Source organism: Trachinotus anak, unplaced genomic scaffold, assembly GCF_046630095.1.
Source record: "Trachinotus anak isolate AG129_WGS33_773 ecotype Australia unplaced genomic scaffold, CSIRO_AGI_Tana_v1 ptg000007l, whole genome shotgun sequence".
Taxonomy (NCBI): Eukaryota; Metazoa; Chordata; class Actinopteri; order Carangiformes; family Carangidae; genus Trachinotus; species Trachinotus anak.
Window position 1 is genome coordinate 6,169,332 of NW_027273858.1, and position 27,998 is coordinate 6,197,329.

At 41.5% G+C, this 27,998-nt stretch overlaps 2 protein-coding genes across 16 annotated transcripts; one reads left to right on the forward strand and one right to left on the reverse strand.

The window, feature by feature from the left end:
• Nucleotides 1-975: 975 nt before the first annotated feature.
• synpo2la (synaptopodin 2-like a) lies at nucleotides 976-12,704 on the reverse strand. The gene is made up of 4 exons (XM_071480082.1): nucleotides 12,297-12,704; nucleotides 8,436-8,587; nucleotides 7,494-8,212; nucleotides 976-5,848 (listed from the first exon to the last, which is right to left on the reverse strand). The coding sequence occupies exons 1-4, from the start codon at nucleotides 12,396-12,398 to the stop codon at nucleotides 3,204-3,206; spliced, it is 3,618 nt and encodes a 1,205-aa protein (XP_071336183.1). The 5' UTR covers nucleotides 12,399-12,704; the 3' UTR covers nucleotides 976-3,203.
• On the forward strand, nucleotides 11,998-27,998 carry LOC139622649 (arylsulfatase I). 15 transcript variants are annotated; one of them, XM_071480093.1, is made up of 7 exons: nucleotides 11,998-12,372; nucleotides 13,906-21,252; nucleotides 22,011-22,109; nucleotides 22,431-23,881; nucleotides 23,999-24,529; nucleotides 25,351-25,683; nucleotides 25,783-27,998. In XM_071480093.1, exons 5-7 carry the CDS (start codon nucleotides 24,225-24,227, stop codon nucleotides 26,867-26,869), a joined length of 1,725 nt encoding a protein of 574 aa, XP_071336194.1. In that variant the 5' UTR covers nucleotides 11,998-12,372; nucleotides 13,906-21,252; nucleotides 22,011-22,109; nucleotides 22,431-23,881; nucleotides 23,999-24,224; the 3' UTR covers nucleotides 26,870-27,998. The 15 variants fall into 15 exon arrangements, with proteins under 15 accessions (XP_071336194.1, XP_071336190.1, XP_071336192.1 ...); XM_071480089.1 differs by having other exon boundaries at nucleotides 22,431-22,594; nucleotides 23,051-24,529; XM_071480091.1 differs by having other exon boundaries at nucleotides 13,906-20,761; nucleotides 21,167-21,252; nucleotides 22,431-24,529.

Sequence of the window (27,998 nt, forward strand, 5' to 3'; positions counted from 1 at the left end):
ATGTAGGCCTGTAAAGACTGTGTGTGTTTTGCTTATGGTCACTTTGCCACTGATAGATATTGTGGTATGTCAGTGAACAGGAGCATCTCTATCTCCCATGCCACCCCCCTCTGACTCAGTGGATGAGAAGGAATCAATGAAAAAGACAATTTCATGATTGTTTAAACGCCTAAACAAGGTCCTAAAATTGCAGTTTGTCCATTTTCTCTGCAGCCACCCCAACTAAAGTAGAATATTTGGTGTTGATGTGGTAGCAATATGGTTAGATCAAAGTTTTCTGTGGTCAAACCGGCCTTGATCTTTGATTTTTGACAAATTCACCTTCCTCTTTCTCTCTTTAAAAAAAATCCCTTTCAACCTGACACTTGCTAATGGCATAGCCTAGAATTTCTCAATGCGTCCACATTACATGTATTTTCGCTTATTGCTCATTCTACCCCTAGAAGTTAGCTCAGCTTTTTGTAATGCTCTTCTTCTAATCTTATCCTTATAATCTTATCAATTGAAGTCTAAATATTGTGATTTTTTTCTGTATCTTAACTGCTGAAAATGATGAGAACGTGACACCGACAGCAACCCTGATGTATCAAATAGGACTCTGGACTCTTCAGCCACATAATTTACATTCTCTGGAATGTAAATTATCTCTCTCATAGACACAATAGCCTCCTTGTGATGAAAGACTTTATTCAAAATAAGATAAATAGTTCTATTTTTTCCATTGTGAATAGTTCTAACTAATAAACTAACCTCACCATGTTAGTCTAAATGAATGAGTTTAGTTACCTTGGGAAGGCAGACACTTCATGAAACTGGGAGAGAATATGTTCAAGTAAGTTTGCCTTAACTACCAATAGAGCTGTGGTAAAAATGAACACCAAATAGGCTTCAAATGCTTACTTTGTGTGTGTGTGTGTGTGTGTGTGTGTGTGTGTGTGTATAAACAGGCTATAAAGAATTTTTCCCTCTTGAGTGTAGAGTTAAGCATATTTTTTATTAAAACTAATGTACAAGCACAGTTATTACACTACTCATTTATCAATATTATCATTTCATACATGCAGGTAATGTACATTCATTAGAAAAGAGCAGGATCACGCAATCAACAGGTGGCAGTGTAAAGTCAGAGATGTCAGACACCCGGAGAGCTTTCAATTATAATTTTATTCTTCTAAAAATGTCCTGTCTCCTATTAGGTATAAACTTCTACTCAGCATTAATAACAAACATTTTCACACTTATTTCAGCTACATTCATAAACATGTATTTATCATTGTTTACACCTCAGCATAACTATATCCACAACCTAGATTTATCATAGCCATTATATTGCGAAAACAAGAAAAAGCTGTAATTATACTATTAAACTGGTAAAAAATAAGAAAAGTATCTCCGCAAGAATTCCACAATGAAAAGCAACATATTAATTTCCTTGTTTCTTACCTGTTTCCATTAACATACTCAGTCTCTCAATGTATATAGCCATTAAATATGTTTATTCTTTATTTTTTCCATTGTGAATGGAAATACACCAACTAAACGTCCATGCTTCTTTCTATCAGCTTTTTTTTAGCTTTTTCATTCAGATTCAGATACCACACTTTCTTGCCCATCATCATGTAATGTCTTCTGGCTGCGGGATTTAAGTTCAATCTGAAGTCTCAGTTTTACTACATCTGATCATGATCCTTTCTATGAAATGGACTGTGATCTAAAATGTTCCAACTGAGGTCTCATTCAGTGATCTGGCCTGCCTGTATCCTGCCCATACCCCCCTCCACAGCCACACCCATTCCTTCAACCCTTTTACAAATACTGATGCCACTTGATTTGTCAACTTCCCCTTGCACCCCTTCAGAATAAATCACAATTAAACAAAACAAAATACACGTTCCTTTATCTGTGTTATTTGTTTAATAAAAGTTATAGAATTTACATATATCTGCAAAGATCACACTGATGCTAAGGAGGCTCTGGTGTACCTAAGGGGCAATTGGAAGCTGTGATATCCAGTGACAAGTGTACATTAAGTGACAGCATGAGCACTTGTTGAATGTGACCCATGCTAAAAAGATAGCATTTTTCTCTTGCTATAGTGATCAGAGGTATCAGAGGCACAACCTCACTAACACTTTGCAAGAGTAAACCATGTCTTCACATATAGTTCCACAGTGAGCTGAGGCATGTAAAAACATTTTACAATTTTCAACTGGTCATGCATCATTTTAACCCCTAGAGACGAGGTCACCATGGGTTTCTTCTTGATAATGCTACAGAGGGGGTAAAAACATTTTGTGCATGTAATACAAGTACTGAATAACAGAATACATTAAAAGATAAAAGGTTTTATCCACCTCCACCTGTCAACATGACTTAATCCTATGGTCAGAACCACAACTATTCATTTTTTAACATCTTTCAGACACTTCAAGTTTCAAAGAATAATTCAGTACAGGCTCTGTTTAGATAGTGTTTCTGCTAAATTAGTAGAAAGTGATCTCCAGTAGCCTTACACAAACCTCCCCCAGGACAGGCATATGGTGGACTATACAGCATAAACTATGAGCTAATATATTTGATATTATTATTATTATTATTATTATTGTTGTTGTTGTTGTTATTGTTATTATTATCACTTGAATTAACGTGTGAAATGCATCGGTAGCAAACTAAATGTAATAAGCAGTATTTTGAACAGCAAGTAGATATTTATGATCTATTACCTTTATTCAAGCTCTAACACATTTAAAAACCTGACTAAAAACCTGTTTCTGGATTTTAATGTTATACTAACTCATGCCATTGCCTTATGTTTACAGCTGAATTTGCAGATTAAATTAATTAATGTAGGGCTGCTTATTTTCATTAATTTGTCATTTTTTCAAATTAATCAGTTACTTGATTAGAGAATTGGCCATCACAATTTCCTAAAACCTGTGGTGATATCCTCAAAATGCAAATTTTTTGTTTGACCAACCACCCAAAGCCCAAAGATATTCAATTTACAATGATCTTAGAAAAGCAGAAAATTGTCACAGATAAATTGGAGCCAGTGAATATTTGACTTTTTTTCTTTACCTGAACAATGATCCAATTAACAAAATTATTGATAAATTTTTTGTCAATAATCAACTAGTCATGTCTGCGCTACATTAATAGTACATGATGATGTCCAACGGTAGGAGTGACTAATTCACCTTTGTTCACATTGCCCCTGGCCTCCAGATCCGCGGCTGGATTCCTCCTTTGGTGGCAACAAAACGTGGTTTAGGTGCCTGAACTGCATTGGACTTGACTGGGGGCAAAGATGCAAGGATACTGAGCTCTGGAGCACTCTGGAACTGCTTGGCTGTCTGGAGCCCAGTAGTGTAGGATACTGGAGTGTAAGGTGTAGGGACTGCAGGGGGCACAGGGTTTGGAATAGGGGTGGCAGAGAATTTTGGGAGGCTGGGCAGTCCAGCTGGTTGGGAAGGAGGTGAAGCTGGGGTTAGGGCACTGGCTGGTGCTGATGTCAAGAAAGGGGCAGGGCTTGGAGTGAAATGGAAAGGTGGTGGGGAGGTCATGCTGGAGTGAGTCAAGTGTTCTCCAAGGGTTGTGGCTGAGCGGGGTGCAATGACTTTGGGAGCCAAAGTGGGAGCTGACATGGGTGTTGGTGTGGAGAATCGTTTGATCTCATAGACACGGGCTGTTTTTAAAGGGATTTGCTTAGGCGAGGTTAATGAACTTCCCACCATTGTTGCTGAGTAATCACCCTGCTGATGCCTCTGGGCCTGGTAAGAAGGCATGGCTGATAGATTAGTAGCACTTCCCCCATAGTTGAACATGGCAGAGTTGAGCTGGTAGGGCTGCCTTCTCATGAAATCCAGAGCTTTGATGCCCTCTCTTTGGGAGCCCCCACTGCCCCTGCTGTTTGGCTTGCTTGCATCTCTTTGAGGCCCCGTAGGGATAGTGGGGGCCAGGAGTGGGTTGTACCCAATTGGTGGAGGTGCACGGACATTTGGGGAATATTTCCACTGAGAGGGAAGGGAAGAATTGAGGGAGGAGTCAAAGGGTTGGGCTGCATTATGCAGTGCCACTTCCTGCTGATATGGAGTCTCAGGTGGGGTGTCCACTACATACATACCCATGCGGCTCTGCCTGCGGGCAAACAGCTGGGCCCCCTTACCCCCTGCTTGAATAATCTGTGGGACTTCTGGGATGACCCGAGGCTTGGGTGCCACTGGAGGAGGCACCCTCCCAATGCCAGCCTCACCACTCCTCTCTTCCTCTGCAGCATCATAGTTAGCCTCAGTGGGTTGTTGGCCAGATTTGTGTCGGATTGATCTGTCATCCAGATTCTGCACCATAGACAATAACTCAGGATTGGGGGAGTTCTTTTTGACATCTGGTACGTTGAACATAGGTTTGATTTTGCCACTACGCCGCCTAGCCTCGAGCAAGATTCCCGTGCGACCTGTTGGACCAGGAACAGGGGTTGGAGCTACAGGTTCTGGCTGGGTGACCACTGACACTTGAGCTACAGGCGCCATGGAAAATTGAGGTTGAGGTGGCTGAGAAACTGGCACTTGAAGTGGAGGCACTGGGGCAGTTGGTTCTGATGAACCATGAATTTGGGATACAGGAGGAACAGGGGCTGGAACCATCTGCACTTGTGGGGCTGATGGTATGGAGGGCATAGACACTGGGGGCACACTTGCAAATGGAGCCTGATAAACATTAATTACTGATGGTAGTGACTGCATTGTTTCTACAGAGGTAGAGATGGCTGGAGGATGAAAGGTAACTGGAGCTTCTGGTGTTAAAACTGAGGGACCTTGAGGTACAGTGGATGGTGGGGAGAGCACTGATGGAGGACCAGGTGATAGTTGTGATGTTACTGATGTAGCATTAATGGCTAGTTCAGTGGCAGTGGAGAATGGTGGTGGCACAACAGCTGCTGAGGCAGGACGCTGGGTTGTTTTTGTGACCGGTGGTCGGAACGTTACAGGGGCGGTCGCAGATCGGATGCTGATGAAGCCAGGAGTGAAAGGACGTGCTGTTCTGTTCAGAACATTACTAGCGGGTAGCTCTGGCAGTGGTGTTTCAGCTGGTGGTGCAGGACTAGTCAGAATAGTCACTGAAGCAGTGGCTGGTTTGGGTGCCACAGGTGGAGGTGACATCACCAGGCTAGTTGTACTTACTGCAGAGTAGGATAGATCCCCATTAGACACCCCATGGGCACCAACAGCAACTAGACCTGGACCCTGGGGGAGTTCTTGCTGTATGGTTGCAGGCCCAGGTGGTATAATCTGCTGAGGCTGGAGGTTTGATTGCATCTGTGGTTGTATTTCTGGATGTAGCTGGTACATCTGAGCCTCCTCTTGGACTTCAGACTGTGGAGGAGCCTGTGGCTGTGCTGCCTCCACCTTCTTGGCATGTTCAGCAGCTCTCTTTCTCTGCTGCTCAAATAATTGGGCACCCTTGCCTGCAGTGTCACTCAACCCTGGACTTGGAGCATCCTCTGCCCCATCCCCACGACCTTCACTTCCTGCAGTTGCCCTCTTCTCCAGCATATCCAAGTAGTCACTATCCCAAGTTGGGTCAGGAACTGCAGAGAAGTCTTCATCAAACTCTGACTCGCTGCCAGGGAATACCCCATCCTCCTCTTGTGAGTCTGGACACTTGTCCTCATCCACACTACCAAAGCTGGTGAGTGTATACTTCTTAGAGCGCTGCCGCCTCTTCTTGAACATCAGTACCCCCTTGGAATGAGGGTTGGGAGCATCAGTCAGCAGGGATGCAATTGTTCGACACTTGCTTTTGGCTTCCTTTACATTCTTGTCTTGCACTGTGTCTCCTCGGTTCAGTTCTGCAGGGTATGAAAGCCATAACTGTTAGGAATAATAGCACAATAGTACAACATAGTCTGAATTAACTGATTTAAACCAAAAACTGACTCTGACATGAGCATCCAAACCTGTTCTAATCACCATGCCTTCAACAGGCATCTATCTCTTAACTAGCAACAGGAGCGCTTCCGGGAAAATTCCAGGCAAGCCTTCAGCTTCTCACATTAGCTGGGGTGAAGGATAAATTTGCACATTATTAGGCTTATGTACTCTGACATCTAAGTTAACTGAAAATATTTGCAAGCTAGTGGAAAGTTGCATGTTGTAGGTGACTGGAAGGAGAACTTCAAAGGGCACCCACAACATATCCTTTAACTTGTTATGGTATTAAGCAGATTAGCATAGGCAGCCTAATTCTGTTACCCAAATATGCCCTGCCACGTGAAGAGAGTTCTCAATTTGTCTACGACAGGGTTCCTTAGTAGGACACTAGAATGTTAAACCTGCACTCAGTAATGGCAAGGGGGATTTACAAGAGTAAATTTATTTAAGTTCTTAAAACAGCCTGCTGACTTCAAATAGCTCAGCTCTTAGCTTTTTGGGGCCCTATTATGGATGATGGGCTGGATGACAAGTTGTAGAAAAGAATGCTTGGTCAGTGTCAGTGCTCTCTATCAGTGCTTTAACTCTATCATTGCACTTTTTGACCTCTTTTTTTGGGAAACAGGAAGACATAAATGGTTGATTTTTTCAGGCTTCAGTAACTAGAAATTATACACTATGACATATGGTAAACTCTGTGAAAAATTACCTTCCTTTTGTGACATTTTAGATATGCAAACTATCTTAAACTGCAAGGTGAAGTGACTGTTCTCTGTTATATCTGTGACTTACCAACTTGTCTTCCAGCTCAATCAAAGCACATCTCTGTATATTGCAGTGCATTTCCCAGCACATCATATTTGTAACTGGTGAGAGCCAACCTTTGTCATTTTGAACGTTGCAAAATATACCATGCTTTTGCTCTGTCATAAATATTTGAGAAAATAGAAAAACAAAAAGACAACAAAAGAAACAGTGAAAGAGAGTAGAGAGGGAGAGAGGGGCAGTGAAAAAGAAAGTATCCCTGCATTGCTACTTGATACCTAAAAGCAGCTGTAGATGCTTTTCAGTGCTCCCAGACTGATCACTGGGGTTTTCGCACACGTAACTGGAGGTAAATATAGTAAACCATACCAGCCATGCTCAACAGAATTAGCTTAGCTTGACACCCGCTCACATTGGACTTGGTTTGGTTAGATATGGTCGTTGACTGTTGGATTAAATGACTGGGACACAGTGGTTTTCCTAAATAGGATTCACGTCAAGATTAAGACAGAACTACTCAAACACTATTCATATTAGTACTCTATTAAATGTTGATATCAGTTCATATTTTTAGCCATCATTAGCCATTTGAGCTGTTTTTAAATGTGGCTCATCTTATTTGTACATATTGTATATATGTATTTTAAATATTTTGTGTATTTTCAAATAGGGATGGGTTTGGAAAACTTCTGTGACTTTTGAACCAACCAGTGACATTTTGCAGTAATGTGTTTGTAAGTGCTGAAAACCCAAGTGGAGCACAGGTCCATAAGATTGTTCTTCCTCAGCTGTACTTACTGGCTTGCTTGGCTTTTTCCATGTAGGTTGTTGTAAGCTCCTCATCAATGGGTTTATTCAAAGGACCCACCATGGGCACAAGCTGGCTGCGGGAGCTCAGCATCAGGGCCTCCTTTGCCCTCTCAGGGGATACCAGTGGCACGTTGGCTGGCTCTAAAAAGCCACTGTCCTCCTCTTGCCCTGCATCCCGTGGCCCCTGGTCATCTGCTGAGGAGATGATGGAGGAGGTCTCAGTGGATGTCTGGGAGGACCATATTCCTGGACCAGGAGGCTGATATATCACCTCCCTCCTTGTCACCCCTGGTAGCCCCCCTCCTGCATCTCCATCTCCCCCACGTGCATCCAACAAAGTCGGGTAAATGTGTGCATCTGGAGCACTGTCATAGCCACTCATCTCTGATGTCTCCCCGCCCTCAGGGGAGGTTCGTCCCGTAGGTTTCCCAGGGTTTGAGTTGCTGGGGCTACGGCGTTTCTGCCGGCGCTGCCTCTCATAGCCCGCCACATCTGCATCACTGTCAGTCTCACCATAGTACGCCTCACTACCAGGTGGAGATGTCAATCCACTGGTTAGGGAGGAGCGGCTACGGTGGACCTCACGGACAGGTGCATGGTGAGAATGGGTTGGTGACATGGCACGCAGAGCAGCCCGGTACTCTTTGTCTATACGGGGAGATGGGGCACGCGTCACAAGCACCACAGACTGAAAACCAGCAGGCGCCCTGCAAACAAGTAGAGGGTTTAATGAAGGCCTAAATCTGAATTCTGACTGTTCTTAGAGGATCTTAGCACAAACAACAGAAAATGTTAGTTCCTAAGTTTTCTTTTGTTTTTGGGATATAATATACAGCATGTTTTGTGTGTGGGTTGAATCTCTCACTTAATATAATTTTTTTTCTGGATGGTTTATCATTAGTAAGAGTATAATTCCTTTGTTCTTCTGACCTTTTGACCCGGATGTGTAATATCCCAGGGGAGCTGTCGATGAGGTTCATGGCCTGGGCATGGGATAACGTTCCACATGGCTGTTCATTGATGGAGACCAGCTCATCACTTTCCCGCAGCCCAGCCCTGCATGCCTTGCTGCGTTTACGCACCTGAACAAGGAAAGGAATATGAAAATCTGAAACACTCACGTGACGACAAATTACATAAATGTTGAGTTTTCTTGGGCTATATCAAATACATATATCGATAGCCAATCTGTTTTGTAGTCTTTTGTGTAAGTCTAAGACAACTTTCAAGTCAAGGCCATAAAGTCAAGCCCAGGACAAAGGCAAATACAAAGGGATGATTAAGGTATGTTTTTGTTAAGGGCCTGCCTGACACTACAACATTTACATTCTATTGTTCCAGGATTTTACATCAAATTTTGAGAGTTAGATGTTCATACTTGCAAGCCTCAGGTCAGATCTGAATGAGATCCAAGTCTCAATTAAGTCAATTTTCAGAGCAACTTGAGAAGTCCAAGTCTCAAGTCTACAACTCTGATATGAAGAGCCGTGATATGGAAGATATCAAATATAAATATCAACACCTTTCCAGTTTTTCTCTCCCAGCTATTTGCATGTTTGGCTTTTTACAAACACAGGAATACAAAACAAAAACCTGACAGAGCTGTGCTGCTGTCTTGTCTTGGTTTGTGATAGTGACTGACAGAGAGCAGATTTTGTCCTGACAGTTTGATCTTGCTGCAGACACATGCCACATATTGCAGCTCAAGTAGGGCACTCGTGCACACTTTAACAGGGAAATGCCAGCCAGCAGCCATCTTCATTTAGTGCTTTGCTATTTGCGCCTGAGGTCAGTCAGGACCATGGTGTCACAGCGACCCTAAATTTCCTCAGATCTTTGTTAGCCATGTCGACATGTCCAATAAAAAAATTCAAAGCAGGTGTTCGAAAAAAAAAAGACAATGATTGTAGTGTTGATTGCTCTTCTATGAGGGCACTGCTGTGTATTGAATGAGTATTGTATGTTAGATTTCAGAGATAAAGAAGTGTTGCTTTGGTTGGCCTAATTAGCTTTATTTCTAGCTATTCTGGTTTGCCTGTAATGAAATCCCACTCCCCCATTTAGTTAAGCCTTTCAAAGTGGCCTGTGCCTGCTAGTATATCAGTTATTCAATCAGTCAGTCACCTTGTGGTTGCAAGTCATAACAGTTATAATACCCTTACATGCCAGCCCACGCACACATACACCACACGGACTGATACAAAAATACACATAAACTCTTATAAATAAACACACGCAAGGCACAAACCCAGCACTGACACACCAGCTCTTTCAGTGAAGCCCTGAACTGCTCCACCTGTTAGGGATGGTACAGTTTGAGACCTGACAAGATTACGCCTTCCTGCTCTCAGGGGTGAAGGAGCATGCTGTTTTGGATGGTCAGACAGAAACAGCTGTCTGACACCATGAAGGTGATTTGGTGTCCGGTAGCTCTGTTGTGTACATACCACCACATTCTGCATAAGTCAACTACAAGAAGGATTAACATTTTAAAGAACCAACATTCATTAGGTGCTAAATGCTGTTTTGAGAATATGACAATTGTCGCAGATGTATAATCTAGAGTTACATGATCCAGATAAGATTATATGATAAACAAAGCAAGTGACGGGGAATCTTAGGTTTCACCATAAAGTTTCTGTAAGCAGAAACATTTCCTTTACCAATGAGAATTATTGTACCAATTATTTGAACATGACGGGGAGGTACATAAGAGAAAATACAATGTTTGTCCAATGCTTGAGGTATATGTAAGATGCAGTATATATATAAAGGTGCACAACACATTTCACAATTCTCTCTGTTGAACTAGCTCTATTCAATCACGCTGACCAACCACAGGAACAATCTCCAATCAATCTCCATGTTATTTAGATACCCACACAAACTTTTTTTGTTCTATTCTCGTCAAAGTTTTCAAAGATGCTAAAATTGTCAGGATATATGAATGAAATGATGTACTTCATAAAACTACACTGACCTACTAGAAAAAAAAAGACAGTACTGTATATGATATTGTCCAACAGTGTGAAGAAGATTAAAATAACAGAAGATAAGGATAAGAGGTTAACCAAAGCGAGCTGGTTTCTCCCTCCTGATCATTTATGCATGTGGTCCCTGAACAGGAACAATGTGGAGTACAACAGAGGTGGAGCAATCAGAATTCTCTTTGCATGTGAACCTACGAGAAAAACATACATCTTCTTCTCTAAGCAGCAGCATACTGACTAGTCCATGTACAAAAATAGTGTATGAGGTAAATTTTTGAGTGCTGAGCTGAAACGCACACCTTGGCTGACCCCATGACCTCCTGCATCTCAATCAAAAATAGCCAGCTGGAAAAGTAGTTCTGCCCAGTCAACAATTATTGCAAGTGTGTGTGGGTATGTATGTATGTATGTTTGTGTGGTGTGCAGATGTATGCATGTGTGTGCAGGTGTGCTGAAATCTGAACTACTGTAACCAGAAACCAGATCACTCTGTATAAAGATTTAATAGGAGAGAATCTGGCTCAAGTCTCTTTGAACAGGAGACACAAGGTTGATAGATCAAAGTCACAGATGGTAATGACATAGAATTGATTGGATACAAACAGCAAAGGATCATTATGAAATCGGAAAATATCATGGTTTTTTTTTTTAAGTATTTCCTTTAATAACGTTTTTTTTTTTTTCTTTCATTTCATTTCTTTCATTTTCAGCTTTATCTCTAGGTACTATTTTTTTCTCCTTGCAAAAATAATTAATCCTTTTATCCAGTATATATTCCACTTTGGCTCACATATTAATCTGGGAGATCAAGATTCAAATCTGGACTGCTTCAGTGGTGCCAAATGCAGGCACCAGTTTCTTGTCCATGAAGAATTTGCTCTAGTTGAGTAAAATGAGATGCGAGCCTCCATATGAGAATTGTAAGGTTAAATGTTTCGTCTTAACAATGAATATTTTCTTTCAGGGAACTTTATTAAAGAAAGTGGAGATTTAAAAATAGTCTGTAATTTTCACAAAGCTATATAATTTTAGTATTTTACACCAATGCGACTTGGGTCTTGTCTGAGGCACAGTGATTTCAACCACTGAACTAAATACTGCTCACCTGTGTGGATTCTACTGTTGCAACCATGATTCCAAATAAATCTCAGGTTACCTTCCAGTTAAAACATGACCAAGCAAGGCTGGAGTGATTTCTTACTGAAATGATGACGTAGTGGAAACATAATCATAATGGTCTGGGTGAATGGTGTGTAGTATCCACAAGCCCCTCACAATAAAGAGATGAAGGCATAAACAGTCTATAAAACACTGACCTTTATGTACCGAAATCTCTGCTACAATGCACACATCTGTTGAAAGCATTACTGAAGAAACACTCTCAGTAAGTGGCACAAAGTCAAAGTTATTTCTCAAGTTATTTGTCAGATTTTCTGGTCAGTGTGACTCTAGTTTCAGTAGCATTCATTAGGAGATATGTGACAGGCTTGCCCTACATTCCCAGCTGAACTTGAAGTTTAAAGTTCACCCAGTCAATCAGCAGTGTGCTTCTGCATGAAGACCATTCTCAAACAAGATGATGACTCATATTCAGATCCCAAACCAACCAGCAAGGTAGCCAATATTCCATTTCAACTTTCCATCAACTTTCCATTTCCTTAAATCTCCTCCAAATGTATCTCAGCTGATGTTTCACCTCTAAAGTGAGGCTGTTGAATCTACATTTTTTTACTTTCTGCTTTCAATTCAGCAAACCATAAACTGACTGCTTCCGTCCAACCTGTTGAGTGACCTGTCTTACCTTCGCCACCTGGAGCGGCTTCTGATGTTCCACACCTCCCTGGAGACGAAAGCCCCATGGTGCTCCACCCGACAATGTAATTATCACTTCCTCTGCAACCATTGTTCTTCTCTGTCTGTCTTTTTTTTTTTTTTTTTTTTAGCTTTTCTTCTTATTCAAGGTTATTTTCCGCTCCTCTTTGGTTTTTATATTTTGTCTGGGGGGCCCTCAGTGCAATGGCCCCATGGTCAGCAGTCAGGGCCCCCTCAGAGAGCTCTGACCTGCTTTTTGCCTGCCACACTGTCCGGGTGCTGACTTCTCTCTGAGTCCAGCTCCAAGGCCAACACTCACACCTGAACGCACACACACATTCACACACACACTTCTGTACACCCACCCATACCCAGAGTGGGCCAACTATCATAGCCAAGGGAGGGATAGAGGGACAAGGGGAGAGAAATATGATGGGACGAGGGTCTGTGTCTGCTTACGCTGAGGAATGCCTGTCCCAAATGAGCGAGGGGAGGGTCCAACGCAACACTTGTCCTGTCACTCAGACCTATGGCACTGCGTTGCTGATATCCCCTCCAAAAATAGGACACCACCACCACCACCACCTCTGCTGCTTTGCCCACTTCTCTGCAGACCAAGGGAAAGTTCAGAACATCCAATTGGCACTGTTTCATTTCTGGCTTTACAGCACTGAGGTCATTAGTAACCTTTAGTAGGGTCACAGACACACAATCAGGGCTGAGGCTTGCCATGATAGGACATTCCAGTCTTGATTAGTTAGATTCAAATATCCTTTGATTTACATGAGTACGGAATGAGTAGATTGATTTTGGTGACGGTTAGGTTTTAACTGCTGAGGCTGCTGTGTGACGTGTCAGCTCCTCTGAATATTCAAGACATTCTAGGCTGTCATCAGAGAGCCTTTAAGATAAATGCAAGCTTTGGGTGAACAGGCTGCACAGCTACATTGAAATATGTCCTAAGTTACAAATCCATAGTGTTGACTGAATGACAAATACTTTGAAACACATGAAGGACCTATTGTTGATTGTATAAAAACAATATAGAATGTCACCATGGACAGAAATGAGACGTAAAAGCACAAGAAAAACAAATGTCACTTACTTAGCAAGTTTTTGTGAAACTGGTGTTGTAGACTTTGTTGATGAAAAATCAGAGACATTATCATATCTCTCTTTTTAGGCACAATTAATGCCATCATACATTTATCTTTGTGCCCAAGCTTCTGTCACAGTGGGACCCTACGTGCTAAGCTGAGGACTCTAAGAAAGACATCTAACACACAGACACAATTCTATAGCTAAGCATAGCAGTGCTAAATGCTAAGAAATGACATATGCTTTGTCTAGATTTTCATATAAGGGTATAAAATGTGAATGAGTTTCAATACAATACATTATATCTACAATGTGTTGTAGATACAAATGATACACAAACATGTATGATGTGATAGAGTGCCAAAATAAACATTGTTTAATTTGTAATTATGTTCATGTTTTTTCAAATTAGGACATATTCTTAGTATTCCAAATTACTAAAGCATGTTTTTGGAGCTAATGAGAAATCACAGTGTGCATATTGTGTGCTTTTTTGGCAGACACCACTGATGTTCTACAGCCAGCAGACAGGCCCTTTTTCAAGAGCCTGAAGTAGAACTGGTACCTGAAGGGCCATATCTTCACCACAGAGAACGGTGGGCAGAGGCTCCAGAAGGTTTTGTTTCTTGCAGTGTTCTCAGAGGTGTGGAAAAGATTGACAACACTGTGTCTGCAGAGAGGGAGAATACTGTAAATGAGATGGTGACCCCTGAGCTGGATGTCTCCCTGTGGTTAACCTGCACATGCCAGTAACAGTTGATCTAGATGTGTTTGCCACCCTCGACCCCGTGGTGGCTTGTTCCACGTCTACTCAGACTGCTGATATGTTGCCTCCAGTTCCCAGCAACATAATTGAGATTAGGTCGACCAGTTTTGATGATCTCATCACACTGCCCTACTCGCTCCTCTGCCAGCAAGCCAAAAAACCCAAACCTCTGAGCTGAATGCACCATTTCAAAAAAGAAATCTATGATGAAGTTGGTGAATTGATATATTTATTAATTTACATGTATTTTAATACTGTTGATGAACTGATGAATTGATGAAAATAACATTCAATTTTATGCGATAACTTACATATTTTTGAGAACATGTTGGGTTCTTTAATCACTTTAACAATTTAATCACTAGCCTGTTAATATAATAATTCATTACGATATCATAAGACATCATAACAGGCTGATACAGATTATCAAGTAACCTTGGACATATATTTAAAGTTAAGTAAAAAAGAAATCAGTTTTAAATATTTTTTTAACTATGTCATTATAAAAGCAATGTTGAAAGCAAAAGCTGACACTAATGAAACTTTGTCCCAAACAAAATGGTGAGCCATCCTTTGTGAAATTAATGTCTTTATATAAAGAAAGTGGACATCTTGAGGAAATCAGAAAAATATCTTGGGTTTTCTTTTTTTTAATTGAGGACTATATGGAATTACAAAAACTGTCCCAATATCACTGAATTAATTCATTCCTACATGTCTTAGCTTAAACCTAAAACTCATTCTAATCTTGATCTAATGAAAGCACTACAAAAATAGACCTAACAACTATCTGACAAACACAAACAACACAATCTCCACTGCACACAGTCTCAGTGAACATAAGCTTCCTCTGGGGCATTAACGGGCCTTTAAACCTGTTGATTGAGGCTGGATGATCCCCTTGCTAGAAAGGCAACACTGCTATTATCAATGTTGCAGGAGGTTACCAATGATAGCTGCTCCCTTTGGCAGCCTTGCTCTGCAGCTGTCTCCAAACCTCAGGATAGTAACCAAGATCAGTCCTGGGTCAGATACGCAGAAAAAATGTCACCCTCTCTTCCTGGAGATATTATCAGATATAATAGAACGCTACAGTTAAAGCAAGTGCTCAACCACACAGATATAACTGATCCAGTTTATATCAGATCTGTACTTACACAGGGAAAGTGAACTTTTAGCTACATATCATGAATCTTGTAGTTGTGGATCGGTTGTGCCAACCACTCCCCCTAGTGGTTAAAAGTAGGCTAGTTATCGGTCTCATGGAGCTGATTCCTCTCTGTTTACTTCTCAATAATTATACTATTTTAGAGGTAAATTCTGTCTCTTTTATGGCTAGAAATAGCTACCATTAGATTTGACTGATCTGAAGTATCCTCTTGCGTTTTATTTTTGAGGAGGAGTTTTCAGCATGCACCTCATCTAGCCTGCATGTCATTGCATGCACAGATCATATTTGGTTAAAATATTTTAGGATATGAAGAAACCAGTGTGGACCAGTGTTTTAGCTTTATTAAAATGTTAAGGTTAACGGAACAGTGAAAAACTTACTGTCCAGTGCTTTACAACTGTCCCAGTATTGTTGGGAGAGACTTGAAAGACCCTGTGACTTTGTGAGCAGTCAGATAAACCCTTCACACAAACACTATGAGAGGAGTGAGAAATAGAATAGAAAGAAAAACATTTGTGATATTCTGTGACAGACTCAGCTAGACCACCACAATGTGCTCTTTGCTGTTAGTGACTGTTTCGTTTTCAAACTGAACAAAGACGCTGCATTGCAAGAGAGCTGTGGTTTCAGTGGGCAGGCCTGCGAGAAGTTGGGGAGAGGTCTGCTAAGTCACTCTGCCCAGGACAGAAGTTGGCTGTCTTTCAAGAAAAGTAAAAAAGGTCAAAATCCATATGCAGCAGCATGTTTGCAACATTTTTCCTTTCTGCCATGGCTCCATATGTTTTTATTCCACATGCTTTCTATTGTGCTGTGGAAAGAAATTGACTTGCCGATTGTTGCTTTAACTCAGGAAATGGAGGAAGCTGGGTGTTTTTTCCTGCGGACATGGGTGAACTCTTAAGTGAGGCAACGGCTTCATCTCTCTCATGTTCCCCCTGTTAATTAGTTTGTGTCTGCCTATCTCTCTTTACAAGGGTTTCTCTCTCACTGTGTCACAGTGTGTTTTATTTTCCCCTCTTTTTCAACCTTTTTTTACTGTGAAGAGCTTTAGACATTTTCACTGTTCTCTCTTTGTCTCTCCTTTTTCTATTTAATGACATCTCTGTTGGACAAATTACCTTCCCAAGAAGACTTTGACTGACAGATTTGTAGAGTAGCAGCAGGCGCAGACCCAGTGCCCTTTAACTGAGGGTTCTGTGCCAGCATGGCCGCCGCTGCCAACGAGCCACTGCCAGCCCCCACCCCCCCTCCCACCAGCTTGGATGAAGTGAAAATGAGACTGCCATACAAAGAAACATGATGTAAACTGAGCTTTTAAAAAGGGCAGTGCACAAAGTGAACAGTGTGTGTGTGTGTGTGTGTGTGTGTGTGTTTATATATATATATATATATATATATATATAAACACACACACACAGAAGTACATACAGAAAGTAGTGGTGGTGACTATTTAGTTCTGTGTGCATCAAGGGGGATAGTGGGTGTTTTATGAAGGGTAATGCAAACATTAAAAATTGACAACATTTTAAACCTTCTAATTTAATTTCTGAACAGGGAAAAGCATGAAATATAATCTGTACAAATTAAAAGTGTATTTGTAGAAGAAGATAATTTGCACAGAGAGAACATATTGTACTCCACATCATACTCTACCCTTTTTGGGAAACACATTTTATATGACCCTTGAGAGTCTCGCATTTTTAAAATGTCAAGTAAAAAGGTTGCTTTCCCCATCTAAGGAGGAATAATTCTGACATTTGGCAATATATTTTTAAACTCTGGCTTTTTTCTGAGGTCCATCATTTGCAAGATTTCTTCTGGGAATTAATGTTATTTAAGCAGACTTTTGATCACAATCCAGCCTTACGTTTGAATACTGCCTTATGATACAGTTGATTGTACCATCTAGTTCACATCTTTTTTTTTCCACACAGCAGTTTTAACCCTTTGACAGCATCAGTCATAAGGCTGAAGGGAAGTAAGACCAATCTCATGTTTTTCACCACCTTACCACATTATTTGAGGCTGCTGTCACACTTGTGTTCTGTTCTCCTCACTGCTCACTCTTCCACCAGGAGAAAATGTTTAAATTACTTAGTCTGGCTTTAAGTTGGTCCGGATCAGATTTTTTCCGAACACTAACATGCCATCACTATGTGGACGGATGTCTTTTTCTTTACTTTATGAAATGTTTGTCAGCAAAAAGTTGCCACCCTAATTTCAACCATTTGGTTTTTCCTTCACACTGACAGACTCTCTTGTTCTTTGCCACCAGCCTGTGTCCTGCTCATACGTTGAACTCCTGACCCCGGTTTGTGACAGACTGTGCTGCATCTCTCCCAGGACTCCCACTGTCCTGGGGGAGATGAGTCCTGTGTCATCTTCTTCATGACACAGAGGCGGCATCGTGCCAGGTGACCCCTCATAACCTCTGTGTGCTGTCAGCAGTGAGTCACACACACAAACACACGCAAACTCAAATGAAACAATGGTGCAGACCGTCTGTCTAAAAATATGTTATACAACAGGTAACTCTAATCAGGCTTTGATTGGTCAGTGCCAAAACCAGACTGATCTGATGTTCTTTTCACTGGTTGCTGTGCTGTTTTTTTTCTTGTGTGTGTTTAAGTGTCTTTTACATTCATATCTAAATACTGTACTCTCTTCCAACTTCAGGAGGTTTAATCGGAAAACTAACTACTGCATAAACAAATTATTAATTTTCTATTAATTTCCTCAGTGACTATAATCTTTATTATCCTGTCCACTAAACTCACATTTAGTTGTGTAGTATCACCATTACACCTACAATCATGCTAACAAATATGCCCCTTGTTTGAGATTCTGAGGGTGTTTCAGATTCTGTAGATAAATGCTCACTGATTAGGGAAAATGTGACCTTTTTTTTCCGAAGTGTTTTCTGGAATCAGTTATTTTGGATCAGCCCAGTGGCCATCCGATCAGACAGTGGTCACACTTGGCAGCTTCTGTGTGTTGATTTGTGTGTAACTGTGTTTGTGAACAGGGCATTTCTGAAAAACAATGTTGCCATCTTAGTGTGTTAGGTTGCAAACATTTACCAATTAGCACTAACTGTAGAATACAGCTGAGGTTGATGGGAATATCATTAGTTTTGTAGGACCTTCGTCATGAATCAAAGTATTGCACTACAGTAGATGAATTACAATTACTTACACAGACTTACAATCATAAGTGGAGCTGTGATGACATGATATAAACAATTAGCAGGGATAATGGGTTTCATAGCCTGCTCTTTTTCACACTTACTTGCCTGACTAAGGTTTTGATGGTTGTAATGTTGCCTCATTAATCTTTAGGGAGCTTAGCAATATTAAGTGTAAAGACTAACTCTCTTTTTCCTTTAGTTTTTTTTTTCCAAGAAAAAGGTTGTTTTTTCAGCTAATTTGGCAGTTTCCCTTTCTTTCCCTTTTCCCTTGAGCCTTCTTTAAACTTAATTTAAAGGAATAAATGCACCTACCTGCAAACTTGAGCATTAAGCCAAATTTCCATTAAAACTTTCTGAATCTACTATATTTTTCTTTCTCTCTGATATCAATTAATAGAATCACCATCTGTAATGTTTGGACGGAAGGAAAATGTGCATGTTTGTGGCACAACTTTGCCATCGATCCGCATGTATTATTCCTTTAATCCTCATGGTGGCACTCTTCGCTGACTGTATCAACATAGTACACACACACACACACACACACACTGAGCTTGTATAATCCCTTTCATTTTTGATGAGTCAAAGCCAGCACTCACTCTCCTCAGGGGAAATGTCTGATAGGATGGAACAGCCAGGGCAAGGAGGTTCTGTAGAGAGGAGGAGGACGACGACGAAGAGGAAAAGTTTACCCAGAGTTTGTGAATTTGACACAAGGCCACCACCATCCTCTGTGTGGGAGGTTTGTTTGATGTCATGAAACTGAGTGCCCCCCTCCCCCCAGCCTCATCTTGTCAATCTCTCACTGAGTAAGGTGAGGAGAATAAGGAGTGGATTGAGTTTCTGCCAGCTGGAAGATGATCCTCAAGTATTTCAGGAATGGCAGAGGCAGAGTCTCTGTCAGAGTCACCTTCAGGGCCGGTGGGAGTGACCATGTTTGTTTGATCTCTCAGAGCCCGTGTCTGCTAGATGTACTGATATACTGAAGAGAGACACACAACCTCTGACCACCTAACCATAGATTAAATTGTCTGTGTGTGTATGTGTGTTTTTATGTGTGTCTACAGTATATAGCTTCCAATGTATTGCACAGCAATGCTTTACTTTTGGTCATACAAGTAAGAGAGAAACTAAAGTTGCAAAGATTGTTTTCACATCAGATGTTTTGACATGTCACAGATCACAACACAGAGGTGACTAATAACATTAACTGTTGCATTGCATTGCAATAACTGATGGATCAGGGCCATTGTTAATGTTTATACAAGTCAAAATGTCTGCTGTACAAAGGGCCAATAAATATGATTCATTGGGATGTTGAAACAGGAGCGCTTTGATACCAGCAAGGTTATCATGATTGACATTAGCAAGATTTATTGAAAAAAAGCAAAATGCATGACATACAAAACGGAGTGTGTTTTGGCAGGAAAAAGAAGTGAAACAGGTGACGCTCATGCAAATGCATCACTTAAATGAATCATGAAGACACCTTACTTTCTCTCAAAATTTCCCATCAATATAGCAGTGTGTTTTATGTGTAAAAACTTTGGGCCACGTTTGGCCAAGTTTTCATTTGCACCAGAAATAATAATATTTTATGAAATAATTTTGTTCCCTTCAGGACTCAGAAAAAGTTTGGAAACCACTGCCCTGGAGGATCCACAGACCTCACTGTAGCTGTTTCTTCAACGCAAAGTTATATTCCTTTTACCTCCATTGTATTGGGTTGGCAGGGGAAATCTGTCAAAACATGGAGAATAAACTAGAAAAAAAAATCTCAACAACTACTGGACAGATTGAGATTAAATTTCACACAGGCATTCATGGTCCTCAGAGAATTAAGCCTACACTCTACACACGAGATTGACACTCGTGGATTTTACTCAAATATCTCCACAACCATTATATGGAGTGTCATTTAATTTGGTAAGGATGATGGACATACATTGGACTGTAGTGACGTCAGTGATTCCTGACCTTTCCCCGAGCGCCACCAGCAGTTTGATGAAATAACAGCTTTTGCTATCTGGGCTTTTTACACATCCAACAGATAAAGTGCATCATTAGCATTAATCTGAAATCATGTTTCTGGCCATCAGGTTTATGTTAGTCCAATATTCATTCTCCTTTTAGCTCTAGTTTGGTCTCCACTAACTCCTGAGAGAAATATCTGGCTGTTTATCTTCTAAATTCTCACCTACAAACCAAAATAGGAAGAGATTGCTTGCTAAGGTAAAGCAAAACGAGCATTACCTTTAAAATGTTTGCTTAGTGTTAACAAATATTGAAAGTGTGCTGACATTGAGCTAGCTACTGTTAGCTTTTAGCTAATTGCTAACTAAAAGGTACTATGTAGCAGATGTTTATATAACTGTGGGCATAGTTTCAGAGACGTGTCAGCTGATTTGATATGCTAGCTGGACTAACCACATTCCTATTATAAGTTCATAGTTACCTTTATTGAACCTTGTCTTGCAGCACATGTCAAACCAGCAGCAGGGTGTATACAGTTTTCTGTTGTCTACCAGAGATAAGAACTTTTGTTGTAAATCTATCATGTTAGAGGGCCATGGAGCTGATGAAAACTTCTCATTTTAACTTTTCATGAAAAATGTTGCCTGCTATTGTCGTTTACAGCCATCACCAAGCAAAGTTACCAGGTGCAGCTTTAGATGCAGCCAGCTGAGAAGGCCAACCCTGTGTTTTGAGTTAGGCAGGAATCTGTAAGTATCAATGAGCTCATTTCCCATCAGCCAGTACTGATCACCATCTACTGTACCGTGAATACATCTGTGCATGCTGGCTAACTTGAAATACCGAAAAAAAGGGACTTTTTTAAAAATCTAAAAATAGGCCTCTTTATTTTTATGTTCGATGATATTCTTAAAAATGAAAGTCATTTTAACACACATACACACTTTAACTCTAGTTCAACAGAGTGACTCTAGATCGAGTGAGTCACTTATTCGTCGTCATGAATAAATCACACCCACTGTTACTCTCTTCTAGTCTGCACCACTGCCTTTTCCAAAACACACACACAAATATACACACACACACACACACACACACACACACACATTCACACACAGACTACTGTACAAATACACGCTGGGCTGTAAGTTGCATTCTTTTGCCCTACACATACACTCCGACCAATTTTCCCCCATGTTACACTGTTATTTGTTGATAACACAGTGTACAGCATACCCTTTTACATTACTTTTTAAATGTTTATTTTGGACATTACATAAATCTTTCTTTCCTTTTGTTTTACTTTTAATATTAAGCTTTCATCCTTGTGGGCCTTTAACCTCTGCAGACAACACAGAACATACAAAAGAAAACAAAAGAACACAGAATTTCCCCCAATATCATCTTCTTGTGTCCCCTCTGAAATGTACAGGCAGTTGAGGAAAGAGCACAATCCCTCGCTCTCTGTATTCCTCAAGAAGACATTTGTCACTTTCCATTTTTACAGCCTCCCACCATGTCCTCCCCCCTCTTAGCGGTAAAACAGAGTTCATGTCGCCCTGCATTTCCCAGAGGCAAACTGATGGCTACACCCTGAGACCCAGATGTACGTACACAGCAAGACAAAGTGACTGCTCCTTTTATGCCACTTTGTTTATGTTGTATTCTCTCATCTTAGACAGTGAAGCTTTCTTTTTTCCACATGCACATTATTGCTTTCTGTCTTACTGTTATGCCTCTTTTTCCTCTCCTTTCTAACGCCCTTCTTGTCACTTTTACTTCTATTTTTTTTATTATGTTATATATTTCTTTTCATATGTTCCGATTTCCCACAAATTGTTTCATCATATCCACTTCAGTGTATACCACCCCCCACTTGATTAGCATCATTTTTACCTCATCGTCCTCTTTCCCTCTCCTGCCGTAGATCTCAATCTCTCCAAAGTATGCCTCACTCTCACTGTGGGCAAAGAGCCTTTGAAATTTCCCACAGGATGAGGCAACATGACTTTCCTTCTACAACCTAGGAAATGGACTCATATCTGAGACATTGATTTCCTCTCAGCATTATGGGAAGGAGATGGCAGTGAGGTGAAGGCTAAGAGCCCTGCGGTCGATACACATTCTCATCACAACACCGGATGTTCCCTCCGTAGTTGGATTGGTTTCACTGTCCCTGCATGGGCAGTAATTGTCATCGGGTGACTCTATTAATTGAGGTGTATCATACAACAAAAAGAAAGATGACAGAGATTATTTGATTTTCATCAGGGATTTACAGTATACTTTGAAATATGCAGTACGGGAAATCACAGTGGAAATATTAGCTGTAGCAGTCGTAATAGCACTTTAATAGGAGTGGCAGTCAGAAAGAATAGCTGTAATGACAGCATTAGTGACGGTAATTGTGATAACAGTGGTGGTAGTAATACAGATTGCTTCATTACAGATTGGCTTTAAATGGTTGTTTCTGCTAAGTCACAAAATGCATATCCTCTCACTACCTGTTGTGGTTTCTAGCTATTTAATTTCTCCATGTTTTGACAGATTTCCTCTGCCAACTCGATACAGTGGAGCTCAAAGGAATATTACTGTCTGTTGAGGAAATAGTCCCTATGAAAAGAGCTACAGTGAGGTCTGTGGATCATCCAGAGCAGTGGTTTTCAAACATTTTCTGTTGGACCCCTCGAGGGAAGCAAACAAATGAGGCAAGTTAAATTTTATTTCATAAAATATTATTATTTCTGGGGCAAATGAACAATTAAAGTTAAACTTTGGCCCAAAGTTTTTAACACATAAAAGACACGAAAGGTCTGCTATGTTGACGGAAAATTTTGAGAGCAACACAGGTCTCTTCATGTTTCATTTAACTGATGCATTTCCATGACCGTCACCTGTTTTACTCTTTTCCCTGCCAAAACTCCCTCCATATGTCATGCATTTTGCTTTCTCAATAAATTTTGATAACGTCAATCATGATAACCTTGCTGGTATCAAAGCGCTCCTGTTTCAACATCCCAATGAATCATATTATTGGCCCTTTGTACAGCAGACATTTTGACTTGTATAAACATTAACAATGGCCCTGATCCAGCAGTTATTGCAATGCAACAGTTAATGTTATTAGTCACCTCTGTGTTGTGATCTGTGACATGTCAAAACATCTGATGTGAAAACAATCTTTGCAACTTTAGTTTCTCTCCTTACCTGTATGACCAAAAGTTTAAAATTTGGGCAGGTCTCACATTTCTACAAGTTTGTGTGTGTGTGTATATGTGTGAGTGTGTGCGTGTGTGTGTATGTAAAACTGTATTTCAGTTGCTCAGGTCTTCCCAGCCATCTTATGAGGCGCCTGGAAGTACCTAGGAATGTAGCAAGGTACTGCAAAGAGGGAAGCCTCACCCAGTCTCTCTCTGTCTCTCACACATACACATACACCCTTCTACCAAAGTCTTGGCCATCTTTAAGACAGCAGTTTGTCTCCACCCACCACAGCAGCTGGCACCAGCTCGGCCCCATCTCACAAAACCAAGAATAATCCCCAGAAAAAGATGAAAACTCGTACTTAATGGACAGATAAGATTTTTGGATGAGCTCCTGAGACGCACAGATCTGCCCATTTTTCAGCAAAAGTCAACCGGCTTGAAATTTATTGACTGCAGACTAAGCAGAACAGAAAATACAGACTCCTGTAGATATTAGCCACAGAGCATTGCCGGAGATGAGGGGAGGAATCTGCTCGGTGTGTTTTCTGGTGATTGCTTTGACCTTGCTCGGTGGCCTTGGCTGCCTGAGTGAAGAGCTGTCTCCAAATGAAGGTGTAGGCAAGGAGGAGGTGGAAGGGCCCAGACCTCCTCACCTTATCTTTATCATGGTGGATGACCAGGGTTACGGAGACATTGGCTACCACGGCTCAGACATCCACACCCCTGTGTTGGACCAGCTGGCAGCAGAGGGGGTCAAACTTGAAAATTATTATGTCCAGCCTATCTGCTCACCCTCTCGCAGTCAACTCATGACAGGACGGTGAGTAATTTCCTCATTGTTACATCATTACTCTGATGGGATAATTATTCAGTCACTGCATCAGTTCTCAGATAATGTAATTCTGTATAATACAGATTGGCTTTTGTCTTCTGGTAACATCAAGAGTATACTCAGTGGTGGGGTAATATCCATACAAGGCCAGAAAAGGAATATAATGATGCAGTTGTTCTTCCTGCAATGGCAAGATCAAGCAAGTCTTTGTCTTTTCTAATTACTGGAACAAATTGTACTTGTATTTTAAGTTATGGATGGATAAAAAAAGAGGCAGTTATTAAAAAAGCATTACTGGAATAAAATCCTGTTTTAAAACATTTGATTGTGATCATGATATAGGGTAAAAAAAAAAAAGCATAAATTATCTGTATTGTTAATTTTATGTCTTCAGTGTGTTTACTGCTGGAGATGTGCACCACAGGAGGCTGTCTCACTTCATATATCAGAGCTTATAAGCTGAAATTCATCCGATGTTTAGAAGACAAATCAATAAAACCTACAGTTTAAAAAAAACATACTGTACCTATAAACACCTTGTATTTCTGAGTCTCTTCTATTGTTTGATGTTGTATTTTTATTATCTCTGTGAATAACTGGACAAATACAGATGAAGTGACCTAACAGTGACAAATTTCCACTGCAGATTAAAGCATTTTCTGGCAGAAATTTTGCAGACACAAAGTGGGTAGAACAAAAATGTAAAATTACATTTTGACTTGATGATGTCCCATTATCGTGTTGTTATAGATCTTATCATAACACAGATTTTTTTCACATATTTTCTCACCCTCTCCTGATCTTGCCAGCTACCAAATTCACACTGGACTGCAGCATTCAATCATCCGACCACGTCAACCCCTCTGCCTGCCCCCACACATTCCCTCCCTACCGGAGCATCTGGTTGAGGCTGGATATGCCACCCACATGGTGGGTAAATGGCACCTGGGCTTCTGTAGGACGAGCTGTCTACCCACAGGGCGTGGTTTTCAGAGTTTCCTGGGCACACTGACTGGCAGTGGAGACCACTTCTCCTATCAGAGCTGTGATGGGGCTGAAGCTTGTGGGTTTGACCTGCATGACGGAGACAGGCCTGCCTGGGAGATGGCCGGCAACTACTCCACTCTGCTTTACATAGACAGGTGAGCATGGAGGTGTCAATTCAATGGAATGCATTCATACAGAGAGACAAATTTTAAATGTCTTTTAAAAACCCTTGAATGTTCCCTCTGTCCAACCAGAGTGAAGCAGATCCTGAGGAGCCACAATCCCCATAAACCCCTCTTCCTCTACCTATCCCTTCAGGCCGCACATACACCCTTGCAGGTACCAGATAATTTTCTGCACCACTACGATACCCAGGGCAATCGTCTCAGGCGCCACTATGCAGCCATGCTGAGCTGCCTGGATAATGGGGTCAGAGAAGTGGTTCAGCAACTGAAGACTAGTGGGCTTTATCAAAACTCGGTTCTGATCTACTCATCTGATAACGGTGGGCAGCCGCTCTCTGGAGGGAGTAACTGGCCATTGAGAGGTGGCAAAGGGACCTACTGGGAAGGGGGCATCCGGGCTGTAGGCTTTGTCCATAGTCCCCTCCTGAAGAGGAAGGGTGTAGTCAGCAGGGCACTGATCCATGTTTCTGACTGGTATCCCACATTACTGGGGCTGGCCGGGGCCCTGAAGTCTCACCGAGGCCTTGACGGTCATAATGTGTGGGGCACTATCAGTGAGGGCCTACCTTGTCCTCGCACTGAAATTCTTTTCAACATCGACCCAGTCTCCAGGAAGCCTGGGGAGCCGTATGACAAGGCGTTGGTACTCAACGGGTTTGGGATCTGGGACACAGCCGTGAGGGCGGCAATAAGGGCTGGGGACTGGAAGCTTTTGACAGGAAATGTAGGCGACGGGGACTGGATACCACCACAAGCGCTTCCTGTTGGTCCAGAGCGGTGGCAAAAACTCGAGAAGCGGCGCAATGAGCTGGGGAAGTCTGTTTGGCTGTTTAATGTCACCTCCGACCCCTACGAGAGGTCAGACCTGGCGGAAGCTCGTCCAGAGATAGTGAAACATCTGCTGACCAGGCTGGCAGAGTACAACTTAACAGCTGTGATAGCCATGAATCCACCTGATGACCCTATGGCTGACCCAGAGCTCCATGGAGGGGTGTGGGGCCCCTGGCTGGGCCTGGAGGGACAGGATGGGAATAGTGTAGAGGAGGACAGTAGGAAAGAAAAGATAATGAAGATTAAGCACTGCAAAGTATGCAAATTAAAAGCCCTCTTCAAGAAGCTGGGATCACGTCTGGAGAGGAACACCCTGTTCTTCTAAATATCTCATCTAGCAACATTAACTGGAATGAAAGGTGTCAGTATGCTTCAAATGAACTAGGTTGTACAAAGTACAAAGGTGTTAATACATGTTATGAATGACCACATTCAAAGGCGGAGTCATTAAAGAGAGGTGAGATGCAATGTTTCATTCAAATGGAGACATAGTTTGGAGGCAGTCTCACCTAAAAGGGAAATTAATAGTGTTTCCCTTTGTTTTACACATAAAAAGTGGTAGAAGTAGTTGTGTGAATCAGTTGTGTGAAGAATGAAGCTTGAGAGAGAAGTTCAAATTATTCTTACTTTCTCACCCCCAGACATCTGGTCATGCGTGAAGTCAGCATGTTTGTCGTATCATCAGTTCGAGACTTTGTGGGGGTAGGAGGTTTCAGACACTGTTCAATGATCTGAAGATGACTTTATTTGAAGCGTACTGACACCTGAACCAGGAGGAAGTGGAAGGGAAAGAGAGATGGAGACAAACTAAAATACAGACCAGCGGACGACCGAGGAGGTCAGACAGACAAGATAAACCCACCATCACATCCTGAAGGTCGGCAGATAAACAGGCAGCCTGACAGACAAAGCAGACAGGGCTCTGTGGCTGGCTGAGCAAGCTGACTCATACACTGTCCTGCGGCCAAACTGCAGCAGGGTGACTTTGGTCCATCGTTGGCCCATATAGGGAGCAATGTGTGTGTTATCACGTGTGTATGCCTGTGTTCATGAATAGTTTGATTAATATACATAGAGATAGAGTGCATGTAGAAGTGAGGCCTGAAGAGATGGAAAGAAGAAGAAAGTCATGGAGGATGACCTCTCCATGTCTCCTGTCCTAATCAGTCTAGAGGACGCTTTAAGGATGACACAAAGACACCCACAGCGGTTGTGTTTGTGATGTGTCACCTTGTTCTTTTGTTTTTAAGGGTTATATAGAGTCACTTCTGCTCGTACTGTGGTTCACTCCTCTGCCTTTGAAAGACCTCTGACCACCACACAGTGTCCAGTCCCTGCAGCAGTGACTAACCAACAAAAGCTCAGGAGCTGATGGTATCAAATGTTAACTCTACTGTTTTGTAAAATGCTGGAAATCTGATTGAAAGGATCTAAATAAAATCATAAATGAAAAA

Bases quoted from the DNA above. Each gene is read 5' to 3' on its own strand.
- synpo2la (XM_071480082.1), bottom strand. From the start codon at position 12,398: ATGGTTGCAGAGGAAGTGATAATTACATTGTCGGGTGGAGCACCATGG. The intron at 8,588-12,296 runs GTAAGACAGGTC...TTCCTTGTTCAG, and splicing joins AGCCGCTCCAGGTGGCGAAG to GTGCGTAAACGCAGCAAGGC. The intron at 8,213-8,435 runs GTCAGAAGAACA...ACTTGTTTGCAG, and splicing joins TTACACATCCGGGTCAAAAG to GGCGCCTGCTGGTTTTCAGT.
- LOC139622649 (XM_071480095.1), top strand. From the start codon at position 24,225: ATGAGGGGAGGAATCTGCTCGGTGTGTTTTCTGGTGATTGCTTTGACC. The intron at 24,530-25,350 runs GTGAGTAATTTC...TGATCTTGCCAG, and splicing joins AGTCAACTCATGACAGGACG to CTACCAAATTCACACTGGAC. The intron at 25,684-25,782 runs GTGAGCATGGAG...CTGTCCAACCAG, and splicing joins ACTCTGCTTTACATAGACAG to AGTGAAGCAGATCCTGAGGA.